At 37.7% G+C, this 17,373-nt stretch overlaps 1 protein-coding gene across 2 annotated transcripts in view; it reads right to left on the reverse strand.

The window, feature by feature from the left end:
- LOC126100243 (histone-lysine N-methyltransferase eggless-like) overlaps positions 1-17,373 on the reverse strand; it is a 351,861-nt gene that overhangs the window by 81,453 nt on the left and 253,035 nt on the right. For both annotated transcript variants that reach the window (XM_049910825.1, XM_049910824.1), the window contains exons 18-19: positions 15,609-15,786; positions 14,162-14,318 (exon numbers count right to left, since the gene is read on the reverse strand). In XM_049910825.1, coding sequence (XP_049766782.1) covers positions 14,162-14,318; positions 15,609-15,786 — 335 coding nt within the window. The remainder of the gene's footprint in view (positions 1-14,161; positions 14,319-15,608; positions 15,787-17,373) is intronic.

The following is a 17,373-nucleotide window of genomic DNA, read 5'->3' on the forward strand; positions in this document are numbered from 1 at the left end:
TATCGCTGTTCATTAAATACATGTGATAACCTCATCAGAGGTGTCACCTAAGATCATTGTTTACATCTTGTGACATAAGGCTGACAAAATCTTGATGATCCCTCGTTCTGTCATCACAGTGCACAACTCTGACAAGTAGTCTAAACACACTTTTATAAGGATTATCATACTTTGATCAAGCACTCAAACTTTGTTCTCACTAAAATCCTTTCTACAGGAAAGACAAATGTAATGAGAGAGCTAGCAAAAGTCCTTTTCATTTCCCACAGGGGTACCATTAATATTATAAACTGACACCACCTGTATGAAGCTTCAAACAAGAATGAACAGTCCAAAACTGACTGTTCAATCATGTAGTACGTAATATATTCTCATTAAATGAGCCAGTACAGTCCCTTGGTTCACCAAGACCAGATCCTTTCTACCTGTTTAAATGCAAAACTGTTCTTTGCTCACACTTTGGTTCTATCATTTAATCGGTGCAGCTAGTGAGATTTTTAATGCATCGCCTCTCACTAATTCATTTTCAATCACTACTATTCTGCTTGCTGTTGGCTTTCATTTAAATGATCACCATCCTAATAAACACCACCTGATTACGGCTGCACTGTACTCTACATTATATTATTATTATTATTATTATTATTATTATTATTATTATTATTATTTTGCTTAATGCTTTTATGCCCCAATTTTTTCAACGAATCTCAAATAACTCTCCTCCTACCAGGATTTTTTTTGTGCCACTGAGTATCATTGGGGTCTTATAGACTCCAAGTAATTTACACCTGATATATTGGCAGTATTTTAATGAACTAATATAAAAACATTCATTACAGTTGTTCAATGTAACACTAATGATTCTATTTTTATAAATTTTACGTTCAAGAAAAAAATTTAGGTTGGGACATATTGAACTTATTGGTACTCCATGCAAAAAACCATTAATAAATGTTTAAGTTTTGTAAACATAAAATTAAATGAAACATAACTGGATACAACTGATTTAGAGAGAGAACGTCATATATTTCGAGGAAAAAAGGCAGCTTTAAGAACAAAGACGATATAATCTTCTTATGTGCTTATGGGGTCATACTGAGCCCAGTATTACTCAGTGCAAAAACTATGAATAAATTTTAATCTGTAGTAAATATAAAAATGAAAAAACCATCAATGGATACAATTTACTAAGAGGGAGAAATCATGTCTTTTGAAAGCAACAGTTTTGGAAACAAGGGAGATATATACGTCATCTGAGGCTTTCCCGGCATATATGCTGTTTTGAAGGGTTCTCGGGTGCCCAGCTGTATACGATTGTTGAATGCCCATCACATTTCCGTGACAACTGTATCCAGCGAACTCTTCCAATGAGGGAGATATATATTTCCAATGTCCTTGTGAGGTCATGTACATCCAGTGGTACTATGAGGGTTAAAGAAAATTCTTATGATTTGGTCTTTCAGTATTCCATGTTACTGCTGAATCCATTATCTGTTCATTATCTCATTCTCCTATATACTTCAATGATTTGCTATGGTCGTTGGCTTGCTATATTTTAAGACCAAGTAGCTGTTTTCAGCAGCAAATACCCTGGGAGATCAGTTGAATGGAATGTATAATGTCTCGAAAAAATATTACAAGATGAATCTCAACAAATCTCAATGGCAATTGGTTTTAGTCTAACTGCACCAGATGACCCTGAGGGAAATACATTGGAGACAGAGATACCGAAAGCAGTAGATGAGTTTTGATATTTGGATAGCAAAGTGGCAGTGGCTCACGTAGAGAGAATATAATATGCAGACTGGCAATAGCAAGAAAAGTATTTCTGAAAACGAGCAATTTGTTAACACTGAATACGAATTTAAATGTTGGGAAGTCTTTTCTGAGGGTATTTATCTGCAATGTAGCCTCATATGGAAGTGAAATGTAGCCAGCTCAGGCAATGTAGCCTTGTATGGAAGTGAAATGTAGCCAGCTCTGGCAAGAAGGAAAGCAGACTGTGAAATGTGGTACTGTAGAAGAATGCTGAAGATTATAAGGGTAGATAAAATAACTAATGAGGAGCCACTGTATCAAATTAGGGAGAAAAGAAATTTGTGACATAACTTAATTGGGGAAAAAAGGGATTGGTTGATAGGAGACATCCTGAGGAATCAATGAAAAGTCAATTTGCTAATGGGGGGATGTGAGGAGGGGGCTGGGGATGTAAATACTGTAGAGGGAGACCTAGGCTCAAAACCAGAAAGCAGGTTTAAATTGATGCAGGTTGCAGTAGTTACTCACAGATGAACAGGTTTACACAATAAAGACTAGCAAGGCGAGCTGCATCAAACTACAGTCTGGATTGAAGATCACAGCAACAACTTATAAACCTTCCATTATACTTGACACCAACACAGCCCCATGCTTTACATTTATTTATTCATCAAAGTCACCCAGATGCAGGAAACCACTGCAGTAGCCATGCAACACACACTCAGTTCATACTCAAAATTCCTGATGATAGCACTGAGATGCATAATGCAATTTACTGTAACACTTTAGTGTAGTGACTGGAACAAAATGTGTGAAAAAATGTTTGGTATACAGTGAATATTTCTGGCAGTTCACTGGATCTACATAGAAAATTGCCACTATTTCGTGTAATATGAAGTAGTGGATCACACTCTGTCCAGCATATGGGAAGAACAATTTACAGTATTGCATGAAACACACTGCCTATGCTGGCTCTTTTTATGGAATCTCATTTTCATAAAAATTATCATACTTAGTTTGGATCTCCTCAAAAACAATCAAATTGCACAAGGAGTAGCAAGTCCTTAGGCATTTCTGAAGGACTGTTGGAGGGCCTACTTCAATCTCTCCACCAATACTGACTACTTGCATACATAATTTAGGTAATTTAAAAAAAAAAAGAGAGAGAGAGAGAGAGAGAGAGAGAGAGAGAGAGAGAGACTGAAATACTCCTTGTTAGACCTGTGGTTCCACAAATTACAATAATTACCACTCATTCTACTCACATTATTTGCTAAAATTGTTGCAATAGTGTACTTTTTGGCTGTCACCTGTGTCACAAATTGATACTTGATTACTTACATTTCGGGTTTTAGTAGGGCTATACTTACGTATACATTGATCAAAATCTCGACACAATAAAATGTCATCAGCTGAGACTAATGGTGTATTCACAAACTGTTGTTGCTTGTGCCAAACACGACATAATATTTGAGAAGTTACATTTTATGGAGTTGGTGATAAACCTACAACTCTACATCATGTCATATTTATGAGCAAAGATGCAAAAAATTGCAGAAGGACACTATGTCATCCGTATAAGATTATACTGAACCACTCACAATGTTCAATTGTGGAGTTGGTGTTATGCCAATCCCTGCAGCAAGTGCTGATTCTCTGCATATCTTCTTGCAGTTCACTGTAATTTTCTACCAATCCACCTTCTCTGTATACAGCATCATTATCATCATCATCATCATCATCATCATCATCATCTGTATAGAGCCTAATGGAGATTTTCATGATATAACGGGAAAGCGCTGGTAGATAGGCACAATAAAAAACACACAAACACACACACAAAATTTCGAGCTTTCGCAACCCCCGGTTGCTTCGTCAGGAAAGAGGGAAGGAGAGGGAAAGACAAAAGGATGTGGGTTTTAAGGGAGAGGGTAAGGAGTCATTCCAATCCCGGGAGCAGAAAGACTTACCTTAGGGGGAAAAAAGGACAGGTATACACTCGCGCACACACACACATATCCATCCACACATATACAGACACAAGCAGACATATTTAAAGACCTGTGTGTGCGAGTGTATACAAAATTCTAATTTTGTGTGTATGTTTGTGTGTCTATCGATGTGCCAGCACTTTCGTTTGGTAAGTCACATCATCTTTATATATCTTTCCCAAAGAAATCAGTGCCAACGCTCAACCGGATTCATTACCACCAACACAGGAAGAAATCAAATGTCACATTAAAAACTTAAAAAATAATAGAACATCTGGCGAAGATGGCATTGTTGCAGAGCTATTAAAAAACCTAGGACCAAAGACGTTGCAAGAGCTCACAAAAATAATAACAAAAATATGGGAAACAGAAAAATTACCAGAGGATTGGAAATGTGCCCTTATTCACCCGTTACATAAAAAATGAGACAGAACAAATGTCAATAACTACAGGGGAATCTCACTTTTACAAGTCACCTACAAAATTCTCTCAACATGCCTGCTGAAAAGAACACAAGAGCAGCTGGAACGCCAAATTGGTGATTATCAAGCAGGCTTCCGCCCCGGTCGCTTATGCATAGAACAAATATTTAATTTAAAGACAATATTAAAACACAAAGCAATTAGAAATGCCCCCATAATTTGTACATTTGTAGATTTTAAGAAAGCCTATGACTCAATTGACCGGCAATCTTTGTTTAACATTTTAGAGGAACTTGGACTTGACTCCAAAACACTAAGGCTTATCAGAGAATCACTGACAGACACTGTATCTAAAGTTAAATTCAGGGGAGAAATCTCAGAACCTTTTCTCATAAAAACTGGAGTACGTCAAGGTGACGGGCTATCTCCACTTCTGTTTAATATAGTCCTGGATAAAGTCATTAAGGAATGGGAAAAAGAATTAAAAAATCAATCCTACTGGAAACCAATCCATCTTGGTAGAACCAAAGACAACGTGGAGGTATCTTGTTCAGCATTCGCGGACGACTTGGCCACACTTGCAGATGATGAAGAAATCGCCACCAAACAAATAGAGATCCTTAAGGAATGCGCGGATAAAGTAGGTTTACAAATTTCGTTTCAAAAGACAGAATTTTTCTGTACGAAATTCCATATACACAGTTTGAGCACAAAATATGGAAAAATAAATAGAGTAAAACATTTTAAATACCTAGGTGAAATTTTGGAGCCAACCGGAGGAGAGAAAGTTGCACAGAAGATCAGACAACAGAAAATGAAGAGAGCATACGGTATGACACATGAAATATACAATAAAAAATGCATCTCCTCGAACACAAAAATCAGACACTACTGCGCAGTAATTAAGCCAGCAGCACTATACGCTAGTGAAACGCTCACACTCCACACAAAATGTGACTTATAAAAAATACTAAAAGAAGAACGCAAAAGTATGAGAAAGATTTTAGGTCCAAAATTAACAGAAGAAGGATACCGGATACAATCAAGAAGAACCACAGAAACTATATCAAACCTGGCAGCAGACATAAGAAGGCGAAGATTAAAATTTTATGGACATGTCACTAGACTTCCCCCCACACGACTCACCAACAGAATTCTCACTTACATAGAAAAAGTCAAATCAACAACACCATGGATTAGCCAAGTAAAATTAGATTTACAAAAAGCAAATATTGACCTTAAAGATGTCAAAGATAGAAAAACTTTTACAAATAAGGTGGAAAAGTGGATTGTATTGTCAGAGAAGGAAGCACTAAAGAGACCAGGAACAAAATGGACAGAAGAAAGAAAAAGAAAACATGGAGAACGAATGAAAGAAGTTTGGAAGAAACGACGTCAGAAAGCTTTGCGTGATCCTTCTGGGTCCATTCGCGATAAGTATATATATATATATATATATATATATATATATATATATATATATATATATATATATATATATATGGTGTCTGTATATGTGTGGATGGATGTGTGTGTGTGTGTGCGCGCGAGTGTATACCCGTCCTTTTTTCCCCCTAAGGTTAAGTCTTTCCGCTCCCGGGACTGGAATGACTCCTTACCCTCTCCCTTAAAACCCACATCCTTTCGTCTTTCCCTCTCCTTCCCTCTTTCCTGATGAGGCAACAGTTTGTTGCGAAAGCTTGAATTTTGTGTGTATGTTTGTGTTCGTTTGTGTGTCTGTCGACCTGCCAGCGCTTTCATTTGGTAAGTCACATCATCTTTGTTTTTGGGTATATATATATATATATATATATATATATATATATATATATATATATATATGAATATAATAGAGGTAATAGAGGGAAACATTCCACGTGGGAAAAATATATCTAAAAAGAAAGATGATGAGACTTACCAAACAAAAGCGCTGGCAGGTCGATAGACACACAAACAAACACAAACATACACACAAAATTCAAGCTTTCGCAACAAACTGTTGCCTCATCAGGACAGAGGGAAGGAGAGGGAAAGACGAAAGGATGTGGGTTTTAAGGGAGAGGGTAAGGAGTCATTCCAGTCCCGGGAGCGGAAAGACTTACCTTAGGGGGAAAAAGGGATGGGCATACACTCGCACACACACACATATCCATCCACACATATACAGACACAAGCAGACATATGTAAATATATTTTTCCCACGTGGAATGTTTCCCTCTATTATATATATATATATATATATATATATATATATATATAATGCTTGTGTCTGTGTATATGCGGATGGATATATGTGTGTGTGCGCGCGCGCGAGTGTATACCTGTCCTTTTTCCCCCTGAGGTAAGTCTTTCCGCTCCCGGGATTGGAATGACTCCTTACCCTATCCCTTAAAACCCAAATCCTTTCGTCTTTCCCTCTCCTTCCCTCTTTCCTGATGAGGCAACCGTTGGTTGCGAAAGCTTGAATTTTGTGTGTATGTTTGCGTGTCTATTGACCTGCCAGCGCTTTTGTTTGGTAAGTCTCATCATCTTTCTTTACATATATATATATATATATATATATATATATATATATATATATATATATATATATATATATATATATATATATATACACAAGTGTGTGAAGGGATCTCAAATTCTACAACAGACTGACATCAGCAGAACAAGTCTATAGATTTCTGCATTGAACAACCTCCATAGTATCAACTGGAACACACCATTTCACTGTCATGACTTACATCAGTGCTAGAGGGTCACAAGACAGCCTAGTACTAGTTCTACAACATCTACAGAACGAAAGCAACCAGTTTCTTCTTTTAACTGGGAGCGATTAATATTTTGCCCTGTGAGCTATTACTTTCAAGAAATGTAGTATATGAATAGGAAGAGGTAAACTGAATAGGAAGAGGTAAACCACTCACAAAATTCTATATTTTCAAAGGATACTACAAATGAAACCATAATTGGAAAAACAATATTTAGCATGTGTGAAAAGAATTAAAGTTACCTTACTCTTAAATATAAGAATAACTACAAAATAATGGAAGATATAATTCAGCAATTTTGCAGATTTTCATACAATGGTATCATGTGGACTCTTTTCTTGAAGTAGCTCTTCATTTATGCAAAAAGTGTAAATAGCAGAAAAGACAGTGGTTTAAAGTTCATACAGGATTCAGCATGTACATGGTGTTGGCATCTAGTCAAGCTGTTTGGAATACTGACAACAGCTTTATAGCACATTTATCCTCTGATAAAATTTGGAGTAAATGAATTTCAATTTGACAACAATAATGACATTCTTAAATGTGACTCCAACTTTGGCTAAGAAAAGTACCTACTTCTCATTTTGCTGTTTTTGGCGCACAACTACTCATCAAAATATTCAATGTGAGACTTTTTCCTGGGTCTAGCATTATGTTATATCCCCACAATGAACTTATGCTCTGTTCACCGAAGAAAGAGACAGTCTGTAAACACATCAAGGCACATTACAATAGCACTGCCATGGTGGGGTGAACAATATAGGGAGTTCCACTCGGTATGACTGTGTCCATTGCAAGTATAAATCGTTATTGTGTATTCTTGGACTGTGTCAAAGTGCTTGCTGCAGTGAAAATATATCCAGATTTGGGCAATTTTTGAAGAACTATGTTTTATAAATTATTAAAAGAAATTAATTTCAAGTATGTTCGGCATGGACACGATTGCATGCTAACAGACAGGGACGACTTCATTTTATAGAGGCAGTGTTATCTATGAACAAGTGAATTGTTGAGGGATGAAGGAAGACCCATTTACCATTTGGAAAAGTCATGACTGAGCACAGGACATATCCAGAGTAACATCTGGGTAGATACTAAAGCGTTTCTGTCTGGCTTATCCACCAGAAACAAGGGCCCACCGGGTAAAGGAAAATGCCCAATTATCACACACACTGGGAGCAAAGCAAGTTTCTTCAAAGACTGTTTGTGGATCTTCGAATCAAAAGACGAGTGGAGATTATCACAAGGAGATGTGCACCATTACTTTCGAGAAGTGGCTTTAAGATGTTCTTCCTTGGCTACAGGAAAACACAGTTATTGTTCTTGATAATGAACCATACTATTTTCGTCGAAAAGAAAAAGTTTCGAATTCCAATGAGCAAGATATATCACAATGGCAAAAATCTAAAAATATTACTGTTGAAGAAAAGTGTGTTACAAACTGTAAAGGGGGAGAGGGAGAGAGAGAGAGAGAGAGAGAGAGAGAGAGAGAGAGAGAGAGACGAGCACAACAAATACATAGTAGATGAAATGGTTAAGAATGCAGAGAAAACTGTTCTTTGAATCCCTCTGTACCCCCGTGAATTAAACGCCATCAATTTAGTTTGGGTCAGAATAAAAGGCTATGCTGCAGTATAAAACAGAACATACAAAACATTGAAAGTGAAAGAACTATTAGAGCAAGCAGTAAGAACAGTGTCTTCAGAAGATTGGAACAGATGCATACAATGTAGGCAAAGATAGATTGCTACTTACCGTGAAGAAGACACGTCAAGTTACAGAAAAGCACGATTAAAAGACACTCACGTCCACTTGCACATGCACGCAAGAAAGCACACCTCATGCACATACGACCACTAACTCCATCATATTGGGGGGGGGGGGGGGGGGGGGGCTATCTACAACTTGACATGTCACCTTTACAGTAAGTAGTAATCTATCTTTTCCTACATTGTTGACATTCCTATCTGGAGTTTCCATTGTTTGATTTTTGGAACAAATGTATCTTCTATGTGGTGGAAAAATTTGAAACTCAAATGTGGAAATTAGACTGCATTATAGAAGAGAGGAAAGGCGGTTTTGTTATAAACCTGAAGTTTGACATAATGAAAGTAGTTTTATCTTCTCTTTGACATTATTGTAACTGGTACTGTTATTAAAATCATTTGTGTTTGAATCTGCTACCCATCTGCCGATCATTCTTTTTTCGTTTTGTTTCATTCCACTGTGCCCAAGTTCATATTACACGGTTTCTCACGAGCACTGCAAGCTTCAATGTGACGTCAGTCCTGTGGCCAACTGAACAGTGCGCACATAGGATTTTTGATACCCCTGCTTTCACAGGAGAAATTTGTGATTGGCCACACAAAACTGTTTCTGTTTCATCCCAGCTCTCGGTGAGTAGACTATAATTCTGTTTCCAAAAATATTAACCACGAACTGGACATCCCTTATGAAAACCACTTCTACTCAAATTGTGTTTTGTAGAGGAGCATGGGAGCATCATTTGCTACAAAACAACAATTTTCAGTCAATATTATGCATTATAGTTTACTTGGTATGATCTTTTGAATTTACACTTTTTTTGATGAAAATTCATCCTAAGCTCATTGCTAAGTGCAAAAGGGCTTTGCAGGAAGCCCTAATGTGGTGGTGGAGAAACTGAACTTTCAAAGATATTCTACATGCCCATTTCATTAAAGACCAAGTACTGTCCCTCAGCAGTTGTTCCAAATTGCTACTATGAAACCTCCCAATTACTGATTAAAAGTGTTCTCAAGTATCATCATCTTTAACTGTCACTAGGTCTCTGAAGTTTTTGTTAGAGAATAATTCCTGATCAGGGATCCTATATGATACCTTTCCAAATGTTAATATTTTAGGATAGCTCTAACAACACACAAGATAAAATGCAAACCACATTTTGCAACAGCTATTTCTGTATTGAATATTGTAGCAAAGAATAATAAAGGAAACCAGGTGGTATAAGTATTCGTTATCACAAACCACATTATCATACCATGCCATGGTACTTGGATTCCTTCCAAAACATGCAAAAATTCTGTGTGAAGCTTGCAGGAACTATACGGGCTCTGTCTCAAAAGCCACATAATGATAGCTATTTATAAGGCTATGCTACCAAGCAAGAGGCACAAAACAGCCAGAAACTGTTTACTGTTTCCCAAATATTTCAGCTGGTTATAAGTGCAGTGTAAAGATAGGTATACATGTCCACAGTAACATATTTCCATGTACATTAAAACTGTTTCTTCCTGAAGATTCCGTTCCTACCATGAAATAGTTCTCCGAATATTTCAACAATGCGTAAACAACCAGACAGTATATCAGAACAAAAACAGCCTTGGTTGTAAAATTTCTAAACCAGTTGCTGTATTGGCCTGCAATGATGGAATAGGAAATTTTTTTTATAAACAGTATATGTTTCAGAAAAACCTAATAATAAGCTGAACAAAGAGTATGGGACAGTTGACAAGATTATTAATGTAGCTTTTGTTTTACACCTATGAACACAAAACAGAATGCTGTAAGTACCTCCATACCACAGAAGCATACAGTGTCACAACCATAACACTGCTCATGTTTCATGTTAACATTTTGTAACTAGCTCAATTATTTGTTACTGCCATATGAATGTTTGGACAAAGGGTCAGCCGTACCACACTGTTGTAACAGTTTTCTGTCCAACTTCAAGCACAATAGGGCTGTTATGCAGTCTGTGAGCAGCAATGTCTCTATATCAAAATTCCTCTATATACATTCTGACCAGTACCCCTTCCCCAACTCATTATATTCCTAACTATTTCCCTGCCATATATTGTTTTATGTTTGTTGAAAATATTGTTCTGTTCTAAATATCCTCTAAGATGCTGCAATTTTCAACAGTATTTTGTTTTTGCCTCATTATATTTCACAGGGGATTTGTATTTCTGCTGTTAACAAGTACTGCAATATTCGAACTGTTGTAACATGTCTTCACAACTGTACTGGTATAGGAAAATGAAGGAATGACTTGTCATCACTGCCAAGTGTGTGAGGTGCTATATGCATACGTAGCCAACATTCTGAAGCAGCTGACACAAATGACATTTAGTTAGTTATTTTAAGGGCAGATCTTTCAAAACTCTTTTTGAATTCTGAGGCCACAGAACCGTATTTACTCGAATCTATGCCGCACTTTTTTTCCGGTTTTCGTAATCCAAAAAACTGCCTGCGGCTTAGAATCGAGTGTAAAGCAAGCAGAAGTTCTGAAAAATGTTGGTAGGTGCCGCCACAACTAACTTCTGCCGTAGAATACATGTAGCGCTACACAGGCATGCTTTGTAGGCACAGAGATAAATACTGGCATCAAAACCTCTGCGTCATTAAATAAATCAAAAGGAAAAAAAAAGGGAAAAAAAAGAAAAAAAAAAAAGAAAAAAAATGTGGAAGACGAGCTTTTTTTCTCCGCCCCGAGTTTCGACCACTGCATTTTCATACATTATCCAACTAAATGAATACAAATTCTGTATTGTTCATCTTCAAATGTAGCAGAATTTCAATGTACTATGAAATTCCGACTGGCAAGACTGTTTGGGATGTTTGTCAATATGGCCACACCTACCTGTGAGAAGAGATGGTTGCTAATAGGAACTTTTATGAATTGTGAATCACATGCAGTATTCTCTTCACCATAAGAATAATACGAATATAAACATTTTGCCATGTATTCTTTTGTGTTTGCTGCTATCTCACTTAAATCCTGTCTGCCTAATAAACTACGAAACTAGAGTGAGACAACAGCAAATGCAGAAGAATATACGTATCATGTCATGTTTATATTCGTATTATTCTTATGTCTAATAGTGATACAGTCAGAAATTAAGCATGGCAACTGACTAGATTTTTAAATCTACGATGACTAATTTCTGTGCGGAATGTAATGTACTAAAGAGATGCCTGCAAAGATTTTCAAACGGAGAAAAATTTTCGCTAAACTCTCATTCAGAACATCATCTACCATACACAGTCTATTATTTGGTTCTTGTTGATCATTATCAAAGAAAGCAGCAGTGTAAGTAACAACAAATAGCAGTCTCTTGCCATTGTTTCACTAATGAGACGATTCCTATCTCTCTCTCTCTCTCTCTCTCTCTCTCTCTCTCTCTCTCTCTCTGGTTGGTTGGTTGGTTTGGGGAAGGAGACCAGACAGCGAGGTCATCGGTCTCATCGGATTAGGGAAGGATGGGGAGGGAAGTCGGCCGTGCCCTTTGAAAGGAACCATCCCGGCATTTGCCTGGAGCGATTTAGGGAAATCACGGAAAACCTAAATCAGGATGGCCGGACGCGGGATTGAACCGTCGTCCTCCCGAATGCGAGTCCAGTGTCTAACCACTGCGCCACCTCGCTCGGTCTCTCTCTCTCTCTCTCTCTTTTTTATCGTAAGCGGCAGTAGTGCGCACAAAAGCAAGCCACGCCGCGAGCGGCGATGGGCCGTAAACACGCACTATCAGAATGCGACAAACAATGCATGACACAGTACAGTAATGCATTTTCAGCTTAGAGTGACGTAAACACCTATAACAAAGAAAACGACACTTATCAGATCAAAGCAAAATAAGCAATCGATTCAAACCAGATGAAGCACCTGAAAAAGGATGGGTACCCATATAAATACGGACGGAGCGCGTGACGCATAGCAAAGGGTAACTGGTAAAGCTTAACTGCTAAGCTTACGACTCGAACCAAACTACTGTAGTGTATCATCATTAATTCGATCTAAATTGTGTCTCATATTACAATGGACCAACGTTGTTTCGATTTGGAGGTGCGGCCTAAAACTTTTCTCTCCCCTTGAATTTCAAGTCTCAAATTTCAGGTGCGGCTTAGATTCGGGAATTTTTTTTCCCTTTATTTCGAGTCTCATTTTTCAGGTGCGGCTTAGATTCGTGTGCGGCTTACAATGGAGTAAATACGGTAATTATTCACAACAGAGAGAGAGAGAGAGAGAGAGAGAGAGAGAGAGAGAGAGAGAGCACCCAGGCTATTATCAAATATGAAATGTTGAGATGAATAGATGTCACATAAACACTGGAGTTCTTAAAAACGTAAATATAGAAGTAAGTAAATTAGTTTTTAGAAACATGAATGTCCACGAGTTTACCTGACAACTTTGTTGACAAGGGTTCTCAAATGCTGAGAAACCACCAGTGTTTGCAAGACATATGAAGCTGTTACAAAGCAAACTAATAGTGCATATAATTACATGATGAAATTATATATCACAGAACAGGAGAGCAGTATCAAGTGCACAAACCACACACATCGCATATGGTGAAACATTTATCATAATGAGAACTTACATATCTAATCGCATTCACCTCCTTAGCTGAAGATCAGCGTGCCTGACTGCTAGGTGGGGTACCTAGGTTTGATTCCCTGGTATCACCAGGGATTTCTCCTTGGGGGAGGGGGGGGGGGGCTGGAAGAGGATGCACTCAGCCTCATGAAGCCAACTGACAAGCCACTTGAATAAGAAGTAGCAGATCCATGAATTGTTAAGCCAACAAAGTCTGGTCAGCATCATGCAGTAGTGTGGGCCTGACCTTTGATATTATCTTTTTATGCATCTAACTGCAATACTTTCTGTGTCACTTCAATGACATGACTAATTGTCCTCATCCTCTTCCTCCTACGCAACTATCACAGTAATCAACAGATGTACCTTCTAGTAAAAAGAAGTGCCGATGCTGTTTATGAAGTGACACTTCGACAACATAAAAATAACTAAAATAGTTCACACACCATCTGAAATAAAATAAAATACTAGAATTTAAATACTGAATAAGTGTAGTCGGAGAAGAGAAGGAGACTGATTGTGAAGGATGCAGACAACTCTCAAACACAAAACATTCCATCTGGAACGGGCTCTTAAAGATATTGGAAAACCAACTAATAGCGGCAAGCTGATGGGAAAAGAAAAAGTAAGTATGAAGCGCATCACGTTTCTTTTGACCATGCTGTAATGTACTATCGTATTTCTCATTACTGTAAAATGATATAGACAAAAATATCTAACAGTCTTAGGGAGAAAGCACTGGGTTTCACATGCACATAAAATCACTTCAACTATTCAGATGAACAACATTAATACTACAATCCCTTTTTCAGCTTTGATGTCCTTCCAACAGTAAGCCATAGTATTTAATATTAAAATTTCAGGTACCTTTCTCTGCATCTGTAGTTTTCTTGGGAGAGAATGGTTCTGCCATGTCGACATCTCCATCCTCAGGGACATCGCTCTCATAATCTTCTTTCATTCTCTCAACAACTTCAATGTAGTCCAACTCTGCCAGGTACTCGTCTCCATAATTTTTGCCGCCCTAAAGACATTAAATTAAATCTATATATTTTCAGAAACATTTCAACTTTTCTCAGTGAAAGTCACTGCAATGAGGAAGTATCACCTAATGGCTGCTCCTTCTGAGGAGACCAGTGTCCTTTGTATTGGATTAGATTATAAAAGTCAATGATCTGGACACGTTACAATTTATTAAAACTGATTACCAGTTTCGGTTTTGCACCCATCATCAGGCTCAAAACCTTAGCAGCAATACATAGGTACTCAGTACACAAAACTGACGCTGGTGATCAGTTTTAATAAAATAGTGTGTGACCAGGATATTACTTTATTAATATAATATTTATTTGTCATTAAACTAGCCAGTATCGGGATTTTGCTCATCTTTGGTTTGGTGTGAAAGAAGAGAAATGAGGACAATCGTAGCATAACAAACATGAAAGAACTAATAGCAACATCGAGATATTTGCATTAATTACACCAGGTATAACATTCAAACTATATAGCAGAATGACATTAATTAACATATTTTCAATTTGGCACATCAACTGATAAGTACGATTCTTGTAATATGTAATATGTAATAAGAACACTGTGTTATAACCCAAGAGCATTTATTGTTAGAAGAACTTAAGGTTTGATACATTCTGGATGCCAGACTGTAGTTTCTTCTGAAGAAGTGGGATTTGTATTTCATTCTTATGCTTTTATTTCCTCTTGAAAGACTAGGGTCTTCAGGACTTCTCTTACATCTTAAACAATCCTCAGTGACTCAACAGTATGAACTGTATGGTATCTGAGTATCTACTACTACTACTACTACTACTACTACTACTGCTAACAAGAATAATAATAATAATAATAATAATAATAATAACAAAGAGAGTGGGAGAGAAGAAGAAGAAACACAGTTCTGTCAGTCATTATAATGTGTCAGTGTTTTCATCTGTGAGAATATCTTACAGTGTTGTAGTAGTTGCAGTATAACAACAACAACAACAACAACAACAGAGAAGGACTGCTTCTACACCTACATCTTATTATGTCCATCTCTTTTTTCTAAAAAATTAATGTGGTTAAACAAACAATCACCACTCAGAGGAAGTGGAGAGTAGTGGACACACAAGAGCGATTACCATTTATTATAAATTAACTTTAAATGACATGTGTTACTTTTTATATAACTCCTACTATGTTGCTGAAACTGCACAGTGGAGGGCTATCACTGTCCATGCTATCATTTATCTTGTAGCTAGGACTGTCTACTATTGTGTCATTTACTTAAAATTTATTTCAATAAAACGGAAAATACCTCATTGGCACCTTGCTCTGTCAGTAGACGACCTGCATACACACAGATAAATGAGCCCTGTGGGATATCGTTGAGACAGCGTATTCCCCAGCCTCTCCTTACAGTCTTGAAAACTTGGAGTTTCAGCTGAAGAGGAAATTGTGCAACACGGTTCAAGCACGTACTGGAGCATTTACACCTAAAAATGTAAAACAAGTGTGAAAAATGAGATTTTATAATGTTGTGAACACTTGCAAGAAATACATTTTGAACAGCTTAACAAGTGATAAGTAATGCCAATAGTACACACATTATAATAAAAAGTCATGTCCAAAGCAATAATTGTACTTGGCCTTTAAAAAATATTTAAACAGCCTCACTATATGTTTCTATCAGTCTTCCCGTATTTGATGAAGACAACATTCTTTTACACAATCTCAATCTCATACCATAGAAAATAACATTCCTTGATCTGGCAGAAAGAGAGTAAGCTTTTTTAGGAGACAAGATTACTCTGAGGTTAAGGACACTCTCCAGTACAATTTTACACACACACAGAAACGGGTGACAACAGGAAGCGCATCTGGCCACCCTCCATCTCTAACACGGCAAAATCCAGACTAACATGCCAACCCATGAATGTGCATGATATGGCTGGGTTGAACACTAAAAACACAAGCAAGAATATTTAAAACAATATGTTTTCATGCTTAGCATCTAAGAATTTACGTCAAATTTTACACAGTTCTACAGAAACAACTGACTCAGAAGACACTATGGGGTTTATCAAAGTGGCAGGATCTTAAGCTATGATTGAGATATCTCTGCCATCTCTTTCCCTACGGGGAAGGGGATGCAGCATCTTCCTTTATTATCAAAATTGCTCTGCCATCTTTCTTATGGAAGAAGGGATGATGCCCGTAGTCCTTTACCAGACACACGCCCATGACTGGCAGGTTTCCAGGTCTTGCCATCCTCCGGAACTAATCGACTGCCGGCAATCCAGTACCAATTGGCACATGCTCCGCACATGAGTGAAACACGCCAGCTTGTTGTCCGCGGTGTCTGCTGCAGCCAATACAAGAGATGGCTGACTTACCTCTGGCACATTGTGCCTCAATGATCATGGCACTGCATACTCAGTCACGTATTCCATGCGGATATCCATCCACCAGCCTACTTAAGATGCGGCAATGACTAGCAGACAGCATTCGCTTACGCTCTTGGGTTTTACACTGGCCACACCCAGTGACCTATACATCAGAGCAAAACTATTCATACAGCATGCACTCCAGGTTTTCTGCTGGCTGCTCCCAGTGACTCATCCCTCAGAGCTTGTACCCAAACTTCAAGCTCTGTTCATGTCCCAGGCCTTTATGCTGGCCGCACCAGCATCTCATCAATCAGGGCATACACACAGCTTGCAGTAGCATCCACCTGACAGCAGTTCCAATGCCAACTATATCATCATCTAGGACTTGTGGGTTCAATGGGATTGTTACTTACTAAGTGTAAACTTTTCATGTAACTAACATTAGAGCTGAGACGTGTCATTGTTAGCAACCATCAGACAGCAGCCTAATTAAGCTAATGATGAGTTTTCGCTGTTACACAACAATAAAGGGTATGTTGTTGTTCTCTCCTTGGGAGCCAGTTTATTCCGTGTAAACTCTACCACCCCTTGTCACAACAAAAATATACTAATAAATAACCTTCTATGATGATGATTTCATTGCATTCAGTTTAAAATTGAAATTCCTGCCCTAACTATCTTTTCATCTGTCCT

Source organism: Schistocerca cancellata, chromosome 9, assembly GCF_023864275.1.
Source record: "Schistocerca cancellata isolate TAMUIC-IGC-003103 chromosome 9, iqSchCanc2.1, whole genome shotgun sequence".
Lineage (NCBI taxonomy): Eukaryota > Metazoa > Arthropoda > Insecta > Orthoptera > Acrididae > Schistocerca > Schistocerca cancellata.